Source organism: Cervus elaphus, chromosome 1 (assembly GCF_910594005.1).
Source record: "Cervus elaphus chromosome 1, mCerEla1.1, whole genome shotgun sequence".
Lineage (NCBI taxonomy): Eukaryota > Metazoa > Chordata > Mammalia > Artiodactyla > Cervidae > Cervus > Cervus elaphus.
Genome location: NC_057815.1, coordinates 92,937,894 through 92,952,263, shown reverse-complemented (window position 1 = coordinate 92,952,263; position 14,370 = coordinate 92,937,894). Strand labels below are relative to the sequence as shown.

General features: G+C 39.2%; 1 protein-coding gene across 1 annotated transcript in view; it reads right to left on the bottom strand.

Moving 5' to 3' along the window:
* LOC122702889 (fatty acid desaturase 2-like protein FADS2B) overlaps nt 1–14,370 on the bottom strand; it is a 60,149-nt gene that overhangs the window by 16,405 nt on the left and 29,374 nt on the right. The window contains exons 4-8 of the mRNA XM_043916848.1: nt 12,844–12,945; nt 6,819–6,944; nt 4,364–4,424; nt 712–784; nt 451–561 (exon numbers count right to left, since the gene is read on the bottom strand). Coding sequence (XP_043772783.1) covers nt 451–561; nt 712–784; nt 4,364–4,424; nt 6,819–6,944; nt 12,844–12,945 — 473 coding nt within the window. The remainder of the gene's footprint in view (nt 1–450; nt 562–711; nt 785–4,363; nt 4,425–6,818; nt 6,945–12,843; nt 12,946–14,370) is intronic.

Below are 14,370 nucleotides of genomic sequence, written 5' to 3'. Positions count from 1 at the left end.
CTACAGGTGATGTTTGAGCAACACACTGGTTCACTTAAATATGGATATTTTTTCAGGAAATATGTACAATATTATAAGATCCATGGTTGGTTGAATCTACTGGTGTGGAAACACAGATAGGGATAGCTGACAATGGGACCTGAATCTCTCTGAATTTTGGTAACCAAGGCAGGTCTAAGGCTCAGTCCCCCACAGATGCTGAGGGAATATTGTACTGCAATTGGTAATTAAGCAAGTGGGGGAAGAAAAAGGCAAGATTGGGCAAATTTATTTTCCAAGGAACTCATTCAACTATTTGAACTTTTTTTGCCCTGCATTTTCTTGGGAATGTTTCAGTTACAAGAATGCAGCCAGCTGTCATAATCTGCTGATCATTGCTAATCATAAATAAATCAGATAAGAAAGGTAAGACGACCATCCAGGTAACTAAGAATATTCTTGTTTTCTTACTTGGTTAAATATATGAGCACCATGGTTCCAAAGATTCCATAGAAAGGACCAAATGTGATGAAATAGTGAATGTAAAAGCTGCTGACCCAGGCAATGTCCTGCAGAAAGAAGTGTTTGAAAGTTAAGCTAGTGAAAATAAAACTGGCTAAATCTCATATCCTGGTACTCAAGGAAGCTACATCTGGAAAGGACCAAGTGTTTACATTTCCCATTTTCTACCAGTGATCTAGCTTTAGAGAAAGAATTGAGTTACTCACCTCTCAGTACCTTCTGAGGTACATCTCTTGCATGGATTCCAGGTTCAGATATACTGGCATGAAAAGGGGGGCCCCAACTGAAAACAAAAACAAAAACAAAGACAGAAGATGGTGAACCGATGAGCAGATATGATTCCTGTGGAAGCTAGTGTGAGTTGATCTCCTTAACATGCTCCCCCTGGAATATTGCCCCTGAGAAGGGATGCAAGGTGGAGATCCACAACTGCATCCTAGGTGCTGCTGGGCTTTTAGAGTCTCTGAGGCTCAACCAGGACTTTGGTTCAAGCTCCCTTAAGGAGACTAGGGAAGCTTTGAGGATCTGAGTCATTCTTGATGAAGGCATCCTGAAAAGGCTTCTGCTATGAGCTTTCAAGTTTTCTCAAGGTCCCTGGAATCCTTCAATCCTTCACAATCCTTCGTGTTGGGCCCTGTCACAGTATGTTGAGATGGCAGATACAGAGCAGGTATACTGAGTCTGGCCAGATAGTTACTTACCTGCTTCTCCCCAAGGACCAGTGAAGTTGCCTGGAGCATGTAGGAGTCATGTGGAGACCCTTCAGATTTTGACAACTCTCTCCTTGATCAAACTTTAGTCAGATGCTCTGAGTCCCCTTCCTGACTAGGCTTCAAACTTGACCTATACACTTTCAAAGTCTGTTAACTGTCAGCATAAATGATTTTGTCCACCCTACATACTAAGAGACTTGAACCAACAGTAGCAAAGTTTCTAAGAACAGCTCATGGCATGTCCTTGGGATGACCCTGACACCCTTAAAGTTCCTGCCTGAGAAACTTCAAGACTGTCCAAAGAACTTACTGTTTGTTTAAGCCAAAACCTGACTGTAGGCTTCTGACCTCTGTTTTCTTAGATCATTGGTTAGAAAACTTAAAATTGTAAAGTTTTTTCTCTGTCCTTCTGAGATGGATCTTGCCTGACCCAGAAATGTCTTTCTCAAGGATTGGGAGTCATCCCTTTGAAATGTAATCATTAAGAATTCAGCTCTTTACCCTCTTTTATCAAGGAGCTGGACTTGATAAGCATGGGTTACAAGAAGCCGATGGCTTAATCACAAGAGCAGTTTCACCTCCCTTTAACCTCTTTCAGTAATTTCCTTTAGCATACCCATATGTTTTTTTAAAAAAAGTCTCCCACCTTTTTCTCACCAGAGTTGACCTCAGTCTATATTGATGTTCCTTTTCCCGACTACAGATGCTTGAATCAAAGCTGTCTTGCTTCCTTTTCCAAATGTCCAGTCCTATTTCTCTTTGAGAGACTGAGTATGATTCATTTATACCTGATATCCTAAGTTGAAGATATTTGAAAGGAAAGGACAAAATGAAATAGCTCCTGAAGATCGTGTGTTTTGTGAACTGGGCATTCTGCTGTGAATCTGCATTCTGCTGTGAATATACCATTGATTCATTCCTCCTAAGTTAAGGTTGTATTGTTGAGCTATACATAGGAGGAGAGTTCAGACAAGAGACTGCAACGGATTTTTCTAATGTGAACACACATATCTCTAGGCTGAGGATCAGTTACCTTTCAAACTGGGGCACCAGTGTCCTCATTACTCTTTTTGGTCATGCAAGAGAAGGACTACTTTAAGATAGGTATGCAGAATTCTAGCAGTGGAAGAGGTAGCAGTGGGTGTTGGTTCCCATGTTGCATAAAAATGGGCCCATAGGCCATCCTGGTCAGACATGTGACAGATGACCTCTGCTGACTAACATTTGGGCAAATCAGATCATCTGCAACAGTTTTTCAGCATTAGCCCTATTGGCATTTTCAGACCAAATAATTCTTTGTCGTTCAAAGTTGTCCTGTGTATTGTAAGATATTTACAATATCTTATAGTAGCATCCTTGGCTTCTGCCACCCAGATGTCAGCACTGTCCCTCCCTCCTTATCATGCTAACCAAGAAGTATCTAGAGTGTGTCACCTGTCCCACTGGGGCAACAGTGCTACTAGCTGAGAACCACTGATTGATAGGGAATGTTTGGAAGCTACCCTAGTTTAGGCTTATTTTCCAAATATGTAGGCATATTTTAGATGAACAATTTTGGGGTTCCACTAAGCCTATCTTTGTGAACTATCATGAACTTGACTTGGCTAAAAGCAAAGTGTTTTTGCTTCTGACTTTTTTTTTTTTTTTATTGGTATTAGCATTATCCAGCTATCCTATTTTCTCTCAAGCCTACACTAACATTCAGTTCCATTTTATTTATAAAATGTATGTATGTCTCTGTCCACTAAAGTATCTTCTACAGCTGTATATAAGCCATGGGGAACAGTTAACTTTCTTCCACACAGAAACTATATAGGTAACTTTTATTTTTGAGACTACTTTTTCTGGCATCTACTGTCAGTATTTTCCTATTTTTCCTCCCTACCAAATACCACTATCCTTTTCTTCTTGATAGTATTTAGTTTATCCAGGATGAGAATCACAGATACCAGGCCCCTTTGATTGGCATCCTGCCTCCCATCCTTCTTGGAAGATCTCCATCCCTGCCTAGTAGCCAGAGTGATGAGATGCCTGTTAAGAATGCCTAATTGCTTTTCTATTTTCTTTTTCATATTTCAAATAGTAAAAGGAGTAAGGCAAGGCTGTATATTGTCATCCTGCCTATTTAACTTATATGCAGAGTACATCATGAGAAGTGCCAGGCTGGAAGAACCACAAGCTAGAATCAAGATTGCTGGGAGAAATATCAATAACCTCAGATATGCAGATGACACCACCTTTATGGCAGAAAGTGAAGAACTAAAGAGCCTCTTGATCAAAGTGAAAGAGGAGAGTGAAAAACTTGGCTTAAAGCTCAACATTCAGAAAACTAAGATCATGGCATCTGGTCCCATCACTTCATGGCAAGTAGATGGAAAAACAGTGGAAACAGTGGCAAATTTTATTTTTGGGGGGCTCCAAAATCACTGCAGATGGTGACTGCAGCCATGAAGTTAAAAGCCACTTACTCCTTGGAAGGAAAGTTATGACCAACCTAGACAGCATATTAAAAAGCAGAGACATTACTTTGCCAACAAAGGTCCATCTAGTCAAGACTGGTTTTTCCAGTGGTCATGTATGTACGTGAGAGTTGGACTATAAGGAAAGCTGAGCGCTGAAGAAATGATGATTTTGAACTGTGGTGTTGGAGAAGACTCTTGAGAGTCCCTTGGACTGCAAGGAGATCCAACCAGTCCATCCTAAAAGAGATCAGTCCTGAGTGTTGATTGGAAGGACTTATGTTGAAACTGAAACTCCAATACTTTGGACACCTGATGCAAAGAACTGACTCATTTGAAAAGACCCTGATGCTGGAAAAGATTGAAGGCGGGAGAAGAAGGGGACAACAGAGAATGAGATGGTTGGATGGCATTACTGACTCAATGGACATGAGTTTTAGTAAACTCCAGGAGTTGGACAGGGAGGCCTGGCGTGCTTCAGTCCATGGGGTTGCAAAGAGTTGGACATGACTGAGCGACTGAACTAACTTTCATATATCACCTCCCTAAGTCAAAAATAAAACCTGCTGCTTTTCTCAGGTACAGTAAGATGTTGACTGGTCTCTGTGGAAGGATCCCATCCTTCTGGCTTGACGACTGTTTGCTTCAGGGAAACGGGATGAAAAGAAATGTGGTTCCCTGGTGACTCACCCATGTAGAAGTACAGGTGCTGCTTCTCGTAGTCAATGTATTTGATTTTGTTCTTGCCATGCTGAATGAAGAGAGAATAAAACTAAAATAAGAGACAATATCTACTTCTGGTCATCATATTCAAGGTTGTGTGTATTTGTGTAAATTCTCTATAGAAAGTGCAATCTAGTCAGAGTTCACCATCAAAATTAAAGTGCTAGAAAACCAGAACTGAAGACTGTGGTGTCTTTTCCTTTATTTAAAGTGGGCAGTTCTTGCATGGATGCTTTATTCTATTTGACTACAGGGATTGTGGTCTTCTATTTTTATTATTCCCTTGGAAGTCATTTTGAAAATTTTGTCCTTATGTGAAGTAGTGATGGAAAAGACACATTTATGATAAATTTCCAAGCTCTTCTTCAACCAATGTACATAGAATTCTGCTTGCATCTCAGTCTGCATCTCCATTCATCCATTCAATATATATTTATTGAATGATCATATGAAAAAGGCATGACCCCTAGTGTATGCATCATCATTCATCCTCTGTGTTTCCACTGTGGATCTTATGCTGTGATTTCCTCATTTTAAGGCATGATGATTATATATATATATATATATATATATATATATATATATATATATATATATATCTGTCTTAAATAATTAGGCTGTGCCCAATGCATAAAGACAGCAAATATTTTGAGAGGAACCATGTATGAGTGTATTTCCCTTACCTAGAAGATACTTAGTAAGCATTTAGTTGAAAGAATAGATGAATGAGTGATAATTCACACCTCTTCCATAGTTTTAATATATGTACACACAGTAACAACACTATGAACAGTGTTCAATTTGTACTTTCCCTATTCTTCCCTTTACATATAGATTTCTTCTCTTATTTGCATATTAGACTTGATTCTTCTTTTTCTTACTGTGATAAATGAAAAGAAATGTCATGGTGATAAGGTAATAGTAGTTATTTGCAGTTTCTCCCAAGCTTCTGGATAGTTAAGTAGTAGGAAACATGGAAAAGGGAGTGGGTGAGAAGTTTTGCAGAGTTAACAAACATAGGTGAAGGGTTGATTTTTGAGTATCACCCCAAAGGAGAAGTCTAACTCTCCCAGAATGTGAGCATAGGACTTTGCACCTAGAAGATTTAATTAATGGTTATTGAAGGAATGAATGTTTGAAGAAAGTAGTAGAAAGATTGACAGTAAAATGGGAAGAACAGAAACATTTAGGGCTTATCAGAACAATTTTGTTATGAAACAGCTGAATTATACAGTTTAAATATTTCTAAGTGATATAGAGTCACTTCGAAACTTTAATACACAGAAAGCTAAGGCTCTAGGGATTTGTCTCTAGATTGATGGAGGGGTGATGTCTCTAGAATGCAGTCTCCATTATCTGTGAAGAAGCAGCATGTGAACTGGATACAGTTCTACAGAAGGCACTTCTGGAGGGGGTCAGGGGTCATGAACTCCAGTGAGACAAATCTCCATTGCTGTAAGGGAATGAGGAGAGAAGTCAAAATGTCATAAGTTTAGTGGTCAGCCTAGGAATTCACAGATATCAGAGTTCTGACTTGTTTGTGGAGTCATTGTGAAGAACGACTGACTGAAGACCACAGTCATGTTTTTGTTTTTTGTTTTTCCTTTAAATCTATGAAATAAACTTTTTTCCTAATTGGAGGAAGGTTGTCTTCCAAAACTGGGAAAACCTATTTTCAGAAAGTTGCACCATTCTGGTTACCACAAAGTCTAGGCAGCAACTGACTAAGCTACATTCTTTTGTTTTATGAAAACTAAATTCTTCCAGAAGGAGATAGAGCTTCTTCTTAAGCACCTGACTCTCAGGATCCATCATTTCCCCTTGAGGAAAGATACCTTACTATGGTTATCCTTACACTTCCTATGATGAAAGAAGACTCTTTTCTAAAAAAACATGGTAATAATCCTTATATGCTGATTTTTAAGTTGAGGTTAAAAAAAATTCAATAGCTGAGACATTCTGGAGTTTGCCTTTCTTTGCTTAAGAAGTCTGAATTAAGAAGTCTGAATTAGAAGCAAGGTCACTAAGTGTCTTATGAGTTTCATGTATAAATGAACCAAAATGAACCTAAACTAAAAATAACAGCTTAGTTTCTTCTAGCAGCTAGAATTAGTTGATGTAATTAGATATTTAGATATTTGTGATTTAGCACTTGTTGAAGCTACTGCCATGTCTTCTGTGAATGAGTTGGATTGAATGATCTTTAAGGTCACAGAGTCATTCACTCTGCATCTTTTTCTATTCTTAGAACCCCCGATTCAGTTATTTCAAATCTATATCCTGGACTTAAAAGAAGAAGAGATGCTCTGAATGCGTGCTTGAAGCCAGAACCTTCAGCCTGTTCTCCCCAAGACAAGGGTGTAGAGCTTTCCAAGAACCACTTTCTGGAACATTTTCCAGTGCTCAGGATTTCTAAACATACTTCAACAGGTGTCAAATCTCCAACAATAAAAAGTGGGCCTACATCAATATCTGGGTCTTTGGTGTCGATGTTTGTTTTTACATGGTGTTGGAAGTGTCGGTTATTCCACCATTTTGTAGACAGGCCCTGAGGAGAAGAGAGCGTTTATTAGCTGCAAGATATCTCACCTGAAATATCACTCACTATCAGAGTCTTCTGCCTGCATCTCAAAAGTCAAAATAAGATATTGACTCCTTGAAATTGCCACCCCCGCCCCCACCACCACTTGGTCACAGACTGATTCATTGGATATAGGCTCTAAAAGTCTATGAACAAAAAATTACCTGATCCAGGAACACAAATTTAGGTTAAAACAACTCCTGATAAGGAAGAAGAATAAAAATCTGTTGAAATGAAATGTTATTTCATTTTCACTTAAAAAAGATACATGAATATAAGTAGGGAAGAAATTATTCTTATTTTACAAATAAAGAAACATCAGTTCCAAGACTTTAATTATGGCACACACAAAAAAAGTGGCCCCAGGAATCCTACTTCAATGAATATTTTAAAGAATCATAGATCTGAAATCATCTCCTAGGTGGGCTTGCCTCAGATCATTGCATGTTCAAGGCTCTCATAAAGCATAAATGAGAATAAAGATATTCATATCTGAAGACATACTAATCTGATTAGGCTGTTTGAGATTTTTCTCTCTTTCAGTGAAAACCTGAAGGTTTTAATAGAGCAAAGAATTTGGAAACTCATCAACCTAGTTTCATCCACTGGATGTACAAATATTGCCGTGTGTTTGGGCAAATTATCCAACCTATGAGGCTCAATTTCATCTTTAGTGAATATAATATAATGACATTTACATCTATGGGTTATTTGAGGAGACATGAAATGCTGCAGGTAGAATGCTGTCATGTTGACATACTCCATTTCTCCTCTCTTCCCCTATTACATTAATCATTTATGGAAGAATAAGCAGTAATCAGAGTTTTTATTGTGTATTTGATATCTCTCAATAACTGGTGTTTTAGATCTGCGCTATTCAATATAGTAGCCATTAACCACATGTGGCTACTGAGCACTTAAAATATGACCAGTTAAATTAAGGTGGACTTTGTAAGTGTATAATGCATAACACATACTGGATTCGAAGCCTCAGAATAAAAAAAGGAACTGTAAAATATATTAATTTCTATACTGATTACATGTTGAAATGAAAATGTTTTTAATATGTGTGGGCATCATAAAGTTACCTTTTAAAATGTGGCTATTAGAAAATTTAAAATGACTCATGCCATTTTAATGTGGCTTGCATTACATTACTGTTGGACTCCGCTGGCTTAGACCCTGTACATCTATGGGGAAACTAAACTAAACATGAGGGAAGGGGGTTGAGTTTGTTTGAAAATCTGTAGGCATTAGCACTGCCTCTCCATAGTCTTTGTTGCAGAGACCTCTCTTAGCAAACCCCTCTGACCCCATCCATCAGGAGGGATATTATTTCCTTACCTTGCATACTCCCTAACACCCTTACTGTGGAATCTCTCCCACCACCTCGGGTCTCTCTTCTGAATCTCAGTCTTGCAAGAGCAATCACTTTCCATACATTTCGTTTTGGGGATCATAAACTCAACATGTACTCGTCAAAGTCCTGGGACTCCACTGCTCTCTATAATTCTCTCATCAAATTGCATACCACCGACTCACTCTTAGAGTTGGACACTCATTTATTCACCCATTCATTATTTGTTTTAAAGTATGTCTATGTGTCAGATACCAAGCCAGGAATCTGGAACAGAAAGGTAGCTATGATAAAATGGCGTTCCCACACTGTGAAACATATAGTCTAACAGGAGCAGTAGACAGTTACACAAGGACACTGTGAAAAGAAATTGTTCTCTGTTTCAATGTAAACCTTTTAGTCAATGACCATCTGTGGAAACTGGTAATATGAAAGATAAGTTTTGATTCATGATAGACCAGGTAGCATATCTTTACAGCTCAAGGTCCTGGAGCTTAGAACAGTGGTCAGGGTAACAACTATCAGTATGCTGTAAAAGTAGCCAGCTTCACCCTGGCCCCTCTTTCTGGAAGCTGCAATTACCAGAGACAAGGGAGAGAACGATCAGTGGGGAAGTGAGGATTATGAGCTGCATGCAAAATAGGTTTCCTCTGCACAAATCCTGACACAGGAACCATTCTAAATCATTCCTCATTTTCAAGTTATATCCTTTCTGGGTGCAATACAAAGTATCCAGGCTTTGTACTGAAACGATCCTGAATTTAAATTCATTCTACTAGGTGTTGCCTTGGACAGTTTCCTCATCTATAAAATGGACAACATTATGGAAAGGATTGTTGGAAATAACATGCTTGACACTTTCCCCGTTAAAAATATTTTGGGATTTAGTCATGGAAATAGCAAGGAAATTTTTAACTTCAAATATTCTGCTTCTTTATCTCTATAATAATACTTGCTCCTCATAGTTTTCAAAGTATGCATACTGGGTTTGGGTTAAAAATATGCTCTGAGGAGTTCTTTCTGATTTTAGAACTGCACAGAAGTCTAAAGCATATGCAGATATTTTGTGGGCTCTTTTATTGTGCAAACACTGCAAAGACCAGAACATGTATATTGTTGCACAGCAAGTGAATGAAAATTCCAGAGAATCTCACTATCTGTGCCTTTTCCAGGGGAAAAGTATATTGACATAAAATCAAGTTTTGAAATTAATAATTGTGATACGTGTATAAAGTGAGGATGTTGCTGTTTATGTTATACTTTTGTTACCTCCTTCCTGGCCACAGGTAATTTTCTCTCCTGAACAAAGTTGAACCCTATATTCAGTTTGCTTATAAATCCTTGGTTTTGCCTGCAAAAAGGCTGAGTACACATGATTTTCTTTTTGAACAATTTTCCCTTTACTGATTCTGTTCATGAATCATCAAGGTTATATTTATTTCAACTAGTACAAATTGTTTCTGAAGACATAGTTTATAAGAAAGCTATGTACAGATTTCCCCTTCATGGATTACAGCCTTGTTGTGGCGAAGGGGCTTGCAAAACTCAATGGATCTATAAGCCATACTGTGCAGGGCCATCCGAGATAGATGGGTTATGGAGAAGAGTTCTGAGAAAACATGGTCCAGTGGAGGAGGGGATGGCACACCACTCCAGTATTCTTTCCTTGAAAACTCCATGAACAGTATGAAAAGGCAAAAAGCTATGATACTGTAAGATGAGACCCCCAGGTTGGGAGATGTCCAATATGCTACTGAGGAGGAGCAGAGGAATAGCTCTGGAGAGAATTAACAGGCTTGATGAACGTGGAAGCAAGGCTCAGCTGTGGATGTGTCTGGTGGTACATGTAAAGATCAATGCTGTAAAGAACATTGTGACTCCATGAACTGTATCCTGCAGGCTCCTTTGTCCATGGAATTCTCCAGGCAAGATTACTGAAGTAAGTTGCCATGCCCTTCTCCAGGGGATCTTCCCAGGCTCAGTCTCGAGGATCGAACCTGGGTCTCCTGCAATGCAGACAGATTCATTACTATGAGCCACTTGGGAAGCCTACAACATTGTGTAGGAAACTCGACTGTTAGATCCATGAATGAATCAAAGTAAATTGAATGTGGTCAAGCAAGAGATGACAAGAGTGAATATGGACATCTTCTGGGGAAGATATCATCAATCTCAGATATGCAGATGATACCACTGTAATGGCAGAAAACAAAGAAGATCTAAAGAGCCTCTTGATGACTGTAAAAGAACAGATTGAAAAAGCTGTCTTAAAACTCAACATTAAAAAAACTAAGATCATGGCATCCAGCCCCATCTCTTCATGGCAAATAGATGGGAGAAAAGTTGAAAGAGTGACAGAATTTATTTTCTTGGGCTCCAAAATCACTATGGAGGGTGACTGCAGTCATGAAATTAAAAGAACCTTGCTCCTTGGAAGGAAAGCTGTGACAAACCTAGACAGCATATTAAAAAGCAGAGACAACACTTTGTTGACAAAGGTTTGTAGAGTCAAAGCTATGGTTTTTCCAGTAGTCATCTATAGATGTGAGAGTTGGAACATAAAGAAGGCTGAGCATGGAAAAATTGATGCTTTCAAATTGTGGTGGTGAAGAAGACTCTTGAGAATCCCTTGGACTGTAAGGAGATCAAACTGGTCAATCCTAAAGGAAATAAACCCTGTCTATTTATTGAAATGACTGACGCTAAAGCTCCAATACTTTGACCACCTGATGTGAAGAGATGACTCATTGGAAAAGACCCTGATTCTGGGAATTATTGAAGGCAAGAGGAGAAGAGGGTGACAGAGGATGAAATGGTTGGATGGCATCACTGACTCACTGGACATGAGTTTGAGCAAACTCTGGCAGAGAGTTAAGGGTAGGGAAGCCTGGTGTGCTGCATACCATGGGGTTACAAAGAGTTAGATAGTACTTAGGGATTGAACAACTACAACAATGTAGAAATTTGAGCCAATGTAAAGCAGTGACTTTTTTTAAAAAGCCCCACCAAGTGTGGAACTGATTTGAAATATTGCATTTACTGGCACCACATCAACTGCATCTTCAGGGCAACTGAGTCTCACCTTTCCTCTTATTACTCAGAACAGGGGTGAGAAACTGCAGGCATCCATAAACTGAGACTCACAACAACATAATCATCTCAGCTTTTATTCTGTGGTAAAGATCTCCAAGTGAATCCAAAACACTTCATACATCTAAGACTGGTGGAGAGAAGGCAGAATAGTGTGCCTGCAAGAATTTTCTGGTTAAATGTACCATGTCATATAAAATGACAATATTATTATTCACTCTAACCATTTTGAAGACAGACCTAGTTCTCATATGAATCCAGATCCAATTCTGTGTGATTCAGTCTACTTAAGCTTCAATTTTCTCAACTGGAAACTGTGTAGATAAGATGATGGTTCTAAGTATGTTCCAACTCAATATAAACTGTCTGTGTTAAAGGAAAACAGTCTCTGAATCATGACTTATGAGTTTTTTCTAAAACAACCTGGCTTGTGTACAAAGATTTGACTTATTGGAAGGCTGAAGGGCATTTCCCCCTTTCTGGGCCAGAGAATATAGTCACCTAAATCTAGAATGTCATAGAAAAGCCGAGATCCAGTTTAACTCCTAATATTAGAGATGAGAACACTGAGGGCCAGAGATAGAATCTGACTTACTTCATGGCTGTGCAGTGAGCATTATCAGCACCAGGGCTAAAACCGACTCTCATCATTCGTTGAGCTGTTACCTAGGTTTATTCATCAGTTGGTCCGTCCATCCATCATTCCATCCCTTCCTTCCTTCACTCAACAAATGCTTATGAAAGGTCTACTGCGTGCCAGGCACTCTGCTAAGTGCTGCATTGCAGGGGTGCATAGGGCGGTGTGCCTGTCCTCCTGGAGCAGATGTGAGGGGGATAAGACCAATTGCCCTCATTGCCATCTGCTTATTCTAGCAGACTGAGTTTGCAACCCTCAACTCTTGAACAGAGTCTTCTGACCTTTCTTGGTTACTCTTTCTCCTTATTTTTATCTATTCTTCTGCATCTTTTCCTTTAATTCTTCATAACCCTTCCTGGACTAATCAGGATTGCTGGATTCACCTAGCTTCCCATTAGTACATATACAGACTCTTTCTAAGAATATTCCTACTTATGACTTTGCAGGGGACATCTTCTCCTGAGAGGTGGTTCCTTAATGAGTACAGGGATTGGGCCAAATACTTATTGGTTAGAAGCAACACTGGAACTTCTTAAATAAAAATAAACCTTTCCTCCTAAACATTTAAAATTTAATTTTAGCATATATGCTATAGTGTTTGTGTGTTTGTGTGTGTGTGTGTGTGTACGTCTAGTACCTACATTGTTAGGATATTTACACTTATTTGCGAGGTGTGAACAAACATTTTTGCTGTTATAAGTGTACAGCCAGACACACTTGGAAACCACTGCTTACAAAAATGACTTTCACAAATCTCATCATGCTCCTGGAACATTCTGTACCTTGAGATGACTCATCACAAATTTTTGCATCAGGTGGTTCCACTTGGACTTCTTAAATATGGAAAGGTGTCCCATGTCATGTTGCAGAAACATACTCTGAGCCTAGAAGAGACAGGGCCGCTGTCAGAGATAGTGACAAGGTAAGAAGAAAGTAGTAAGTGAGCCTGCTGGCAGATTTGGGAATCCATGAGAACAGTGGGAGATCTCATCTGACCTCAAGCCAAGTGTGTATCTATCACACTTGCTGAGTTCTTTCCCATCTCTGCCTAGAATGCTCTTCTCTCCACTGTCAGAAATGTCCAGGGTGGATTGGAAGGAGGATGCCTCTGGAGTCAGGCTGACTAGGGCTCTGAACTGTCCTTCGCCACTTTACAAGTTGTAAAACTCTTGGCAAGTTACTCATTAGCTCTAAAATCAGTTCGTCATCCAATGTGCTGTGCTGTGTTTAGTCACTCAGTTGTGTCCGACTCTTTGTGACCCCATGAGCTATAGCCCACCAGGCTCCTCTGTCCATGGGTATTCTCCAGGTGAGAATACTGGGTTGCCATGCCCTCCTCCATGGGATCTTCCCAACCCAGGGATCGAATCCAGGCCTCTCGCATTGCAGGTGGATTCCTTACCACCTGAACCACCAGGGAAGCCCATGAGTAAGGATTATAATACTGTACTCACTGGGGTGTCATAGAGCTAAAACACATGTAAAGTTACCACTAATACTAAGAACCCAAACAAATGTTTGTTTCCTTTCTTGTTTCCAAAAGTGGCTTTTCAAGCAATAAAGCAGGTTGGCTTTTCAAGAAAAAGAAATTGACCTATGAAGTTTTGGAATTAACATTGATGTCATTTCTCTATGAAATCATCCCCAGTTGCCCCAGTTAGAATTAATGCCTGTTTCTGCTTAAACAGCACATGCTTGTTTCTTTCCCTTCTGCCTTGTATCCAGTCTAGATATCTAAATGACCAGCTCCCCAACTGGATGACTGTTTCCCAAGGGCAGCGTCAGGTGCATTTCCTTTTTTGTCCACAATACAGTATTGGGCTTATCTTCAGAGACCTGAAGTAGATATGTGCTTCATTCAACAAGGATTTATCAACTGCCCTGCTACACACCAGTTGCTGATTGCCATTTCTGGCAGAATCTACATGATTCTATTATCATGTAATAAGATGTAGTCTCTGCTCTTCATAGTCTGGTGTATTAATAAATGTTGGTGGGAATGTGGCTTTTGGTTAAGCTCTCTTATGGAATTTTTTAAAAAACATATCTAGCTTCTTTTTAAAGGAATTTTTACTGTGAAACACATTATGTGTAAGTAGTGACTAAATATAAAGGTAAAAATATGTTGTGTATGCATATAGTCTTTAATAAAATCATTGAACAATCATAAAAAAATGTTGGTTGGTAAATAAATGAAAAGTAAAGATGAGTGTTTCGTGTCTGGGAGCAGAACTTCAGTTACTGACACTTTGTGGATAAAACTGGGCAAAGAGTAGTAACTGACATGAATATTTACCACATGCCAGTCT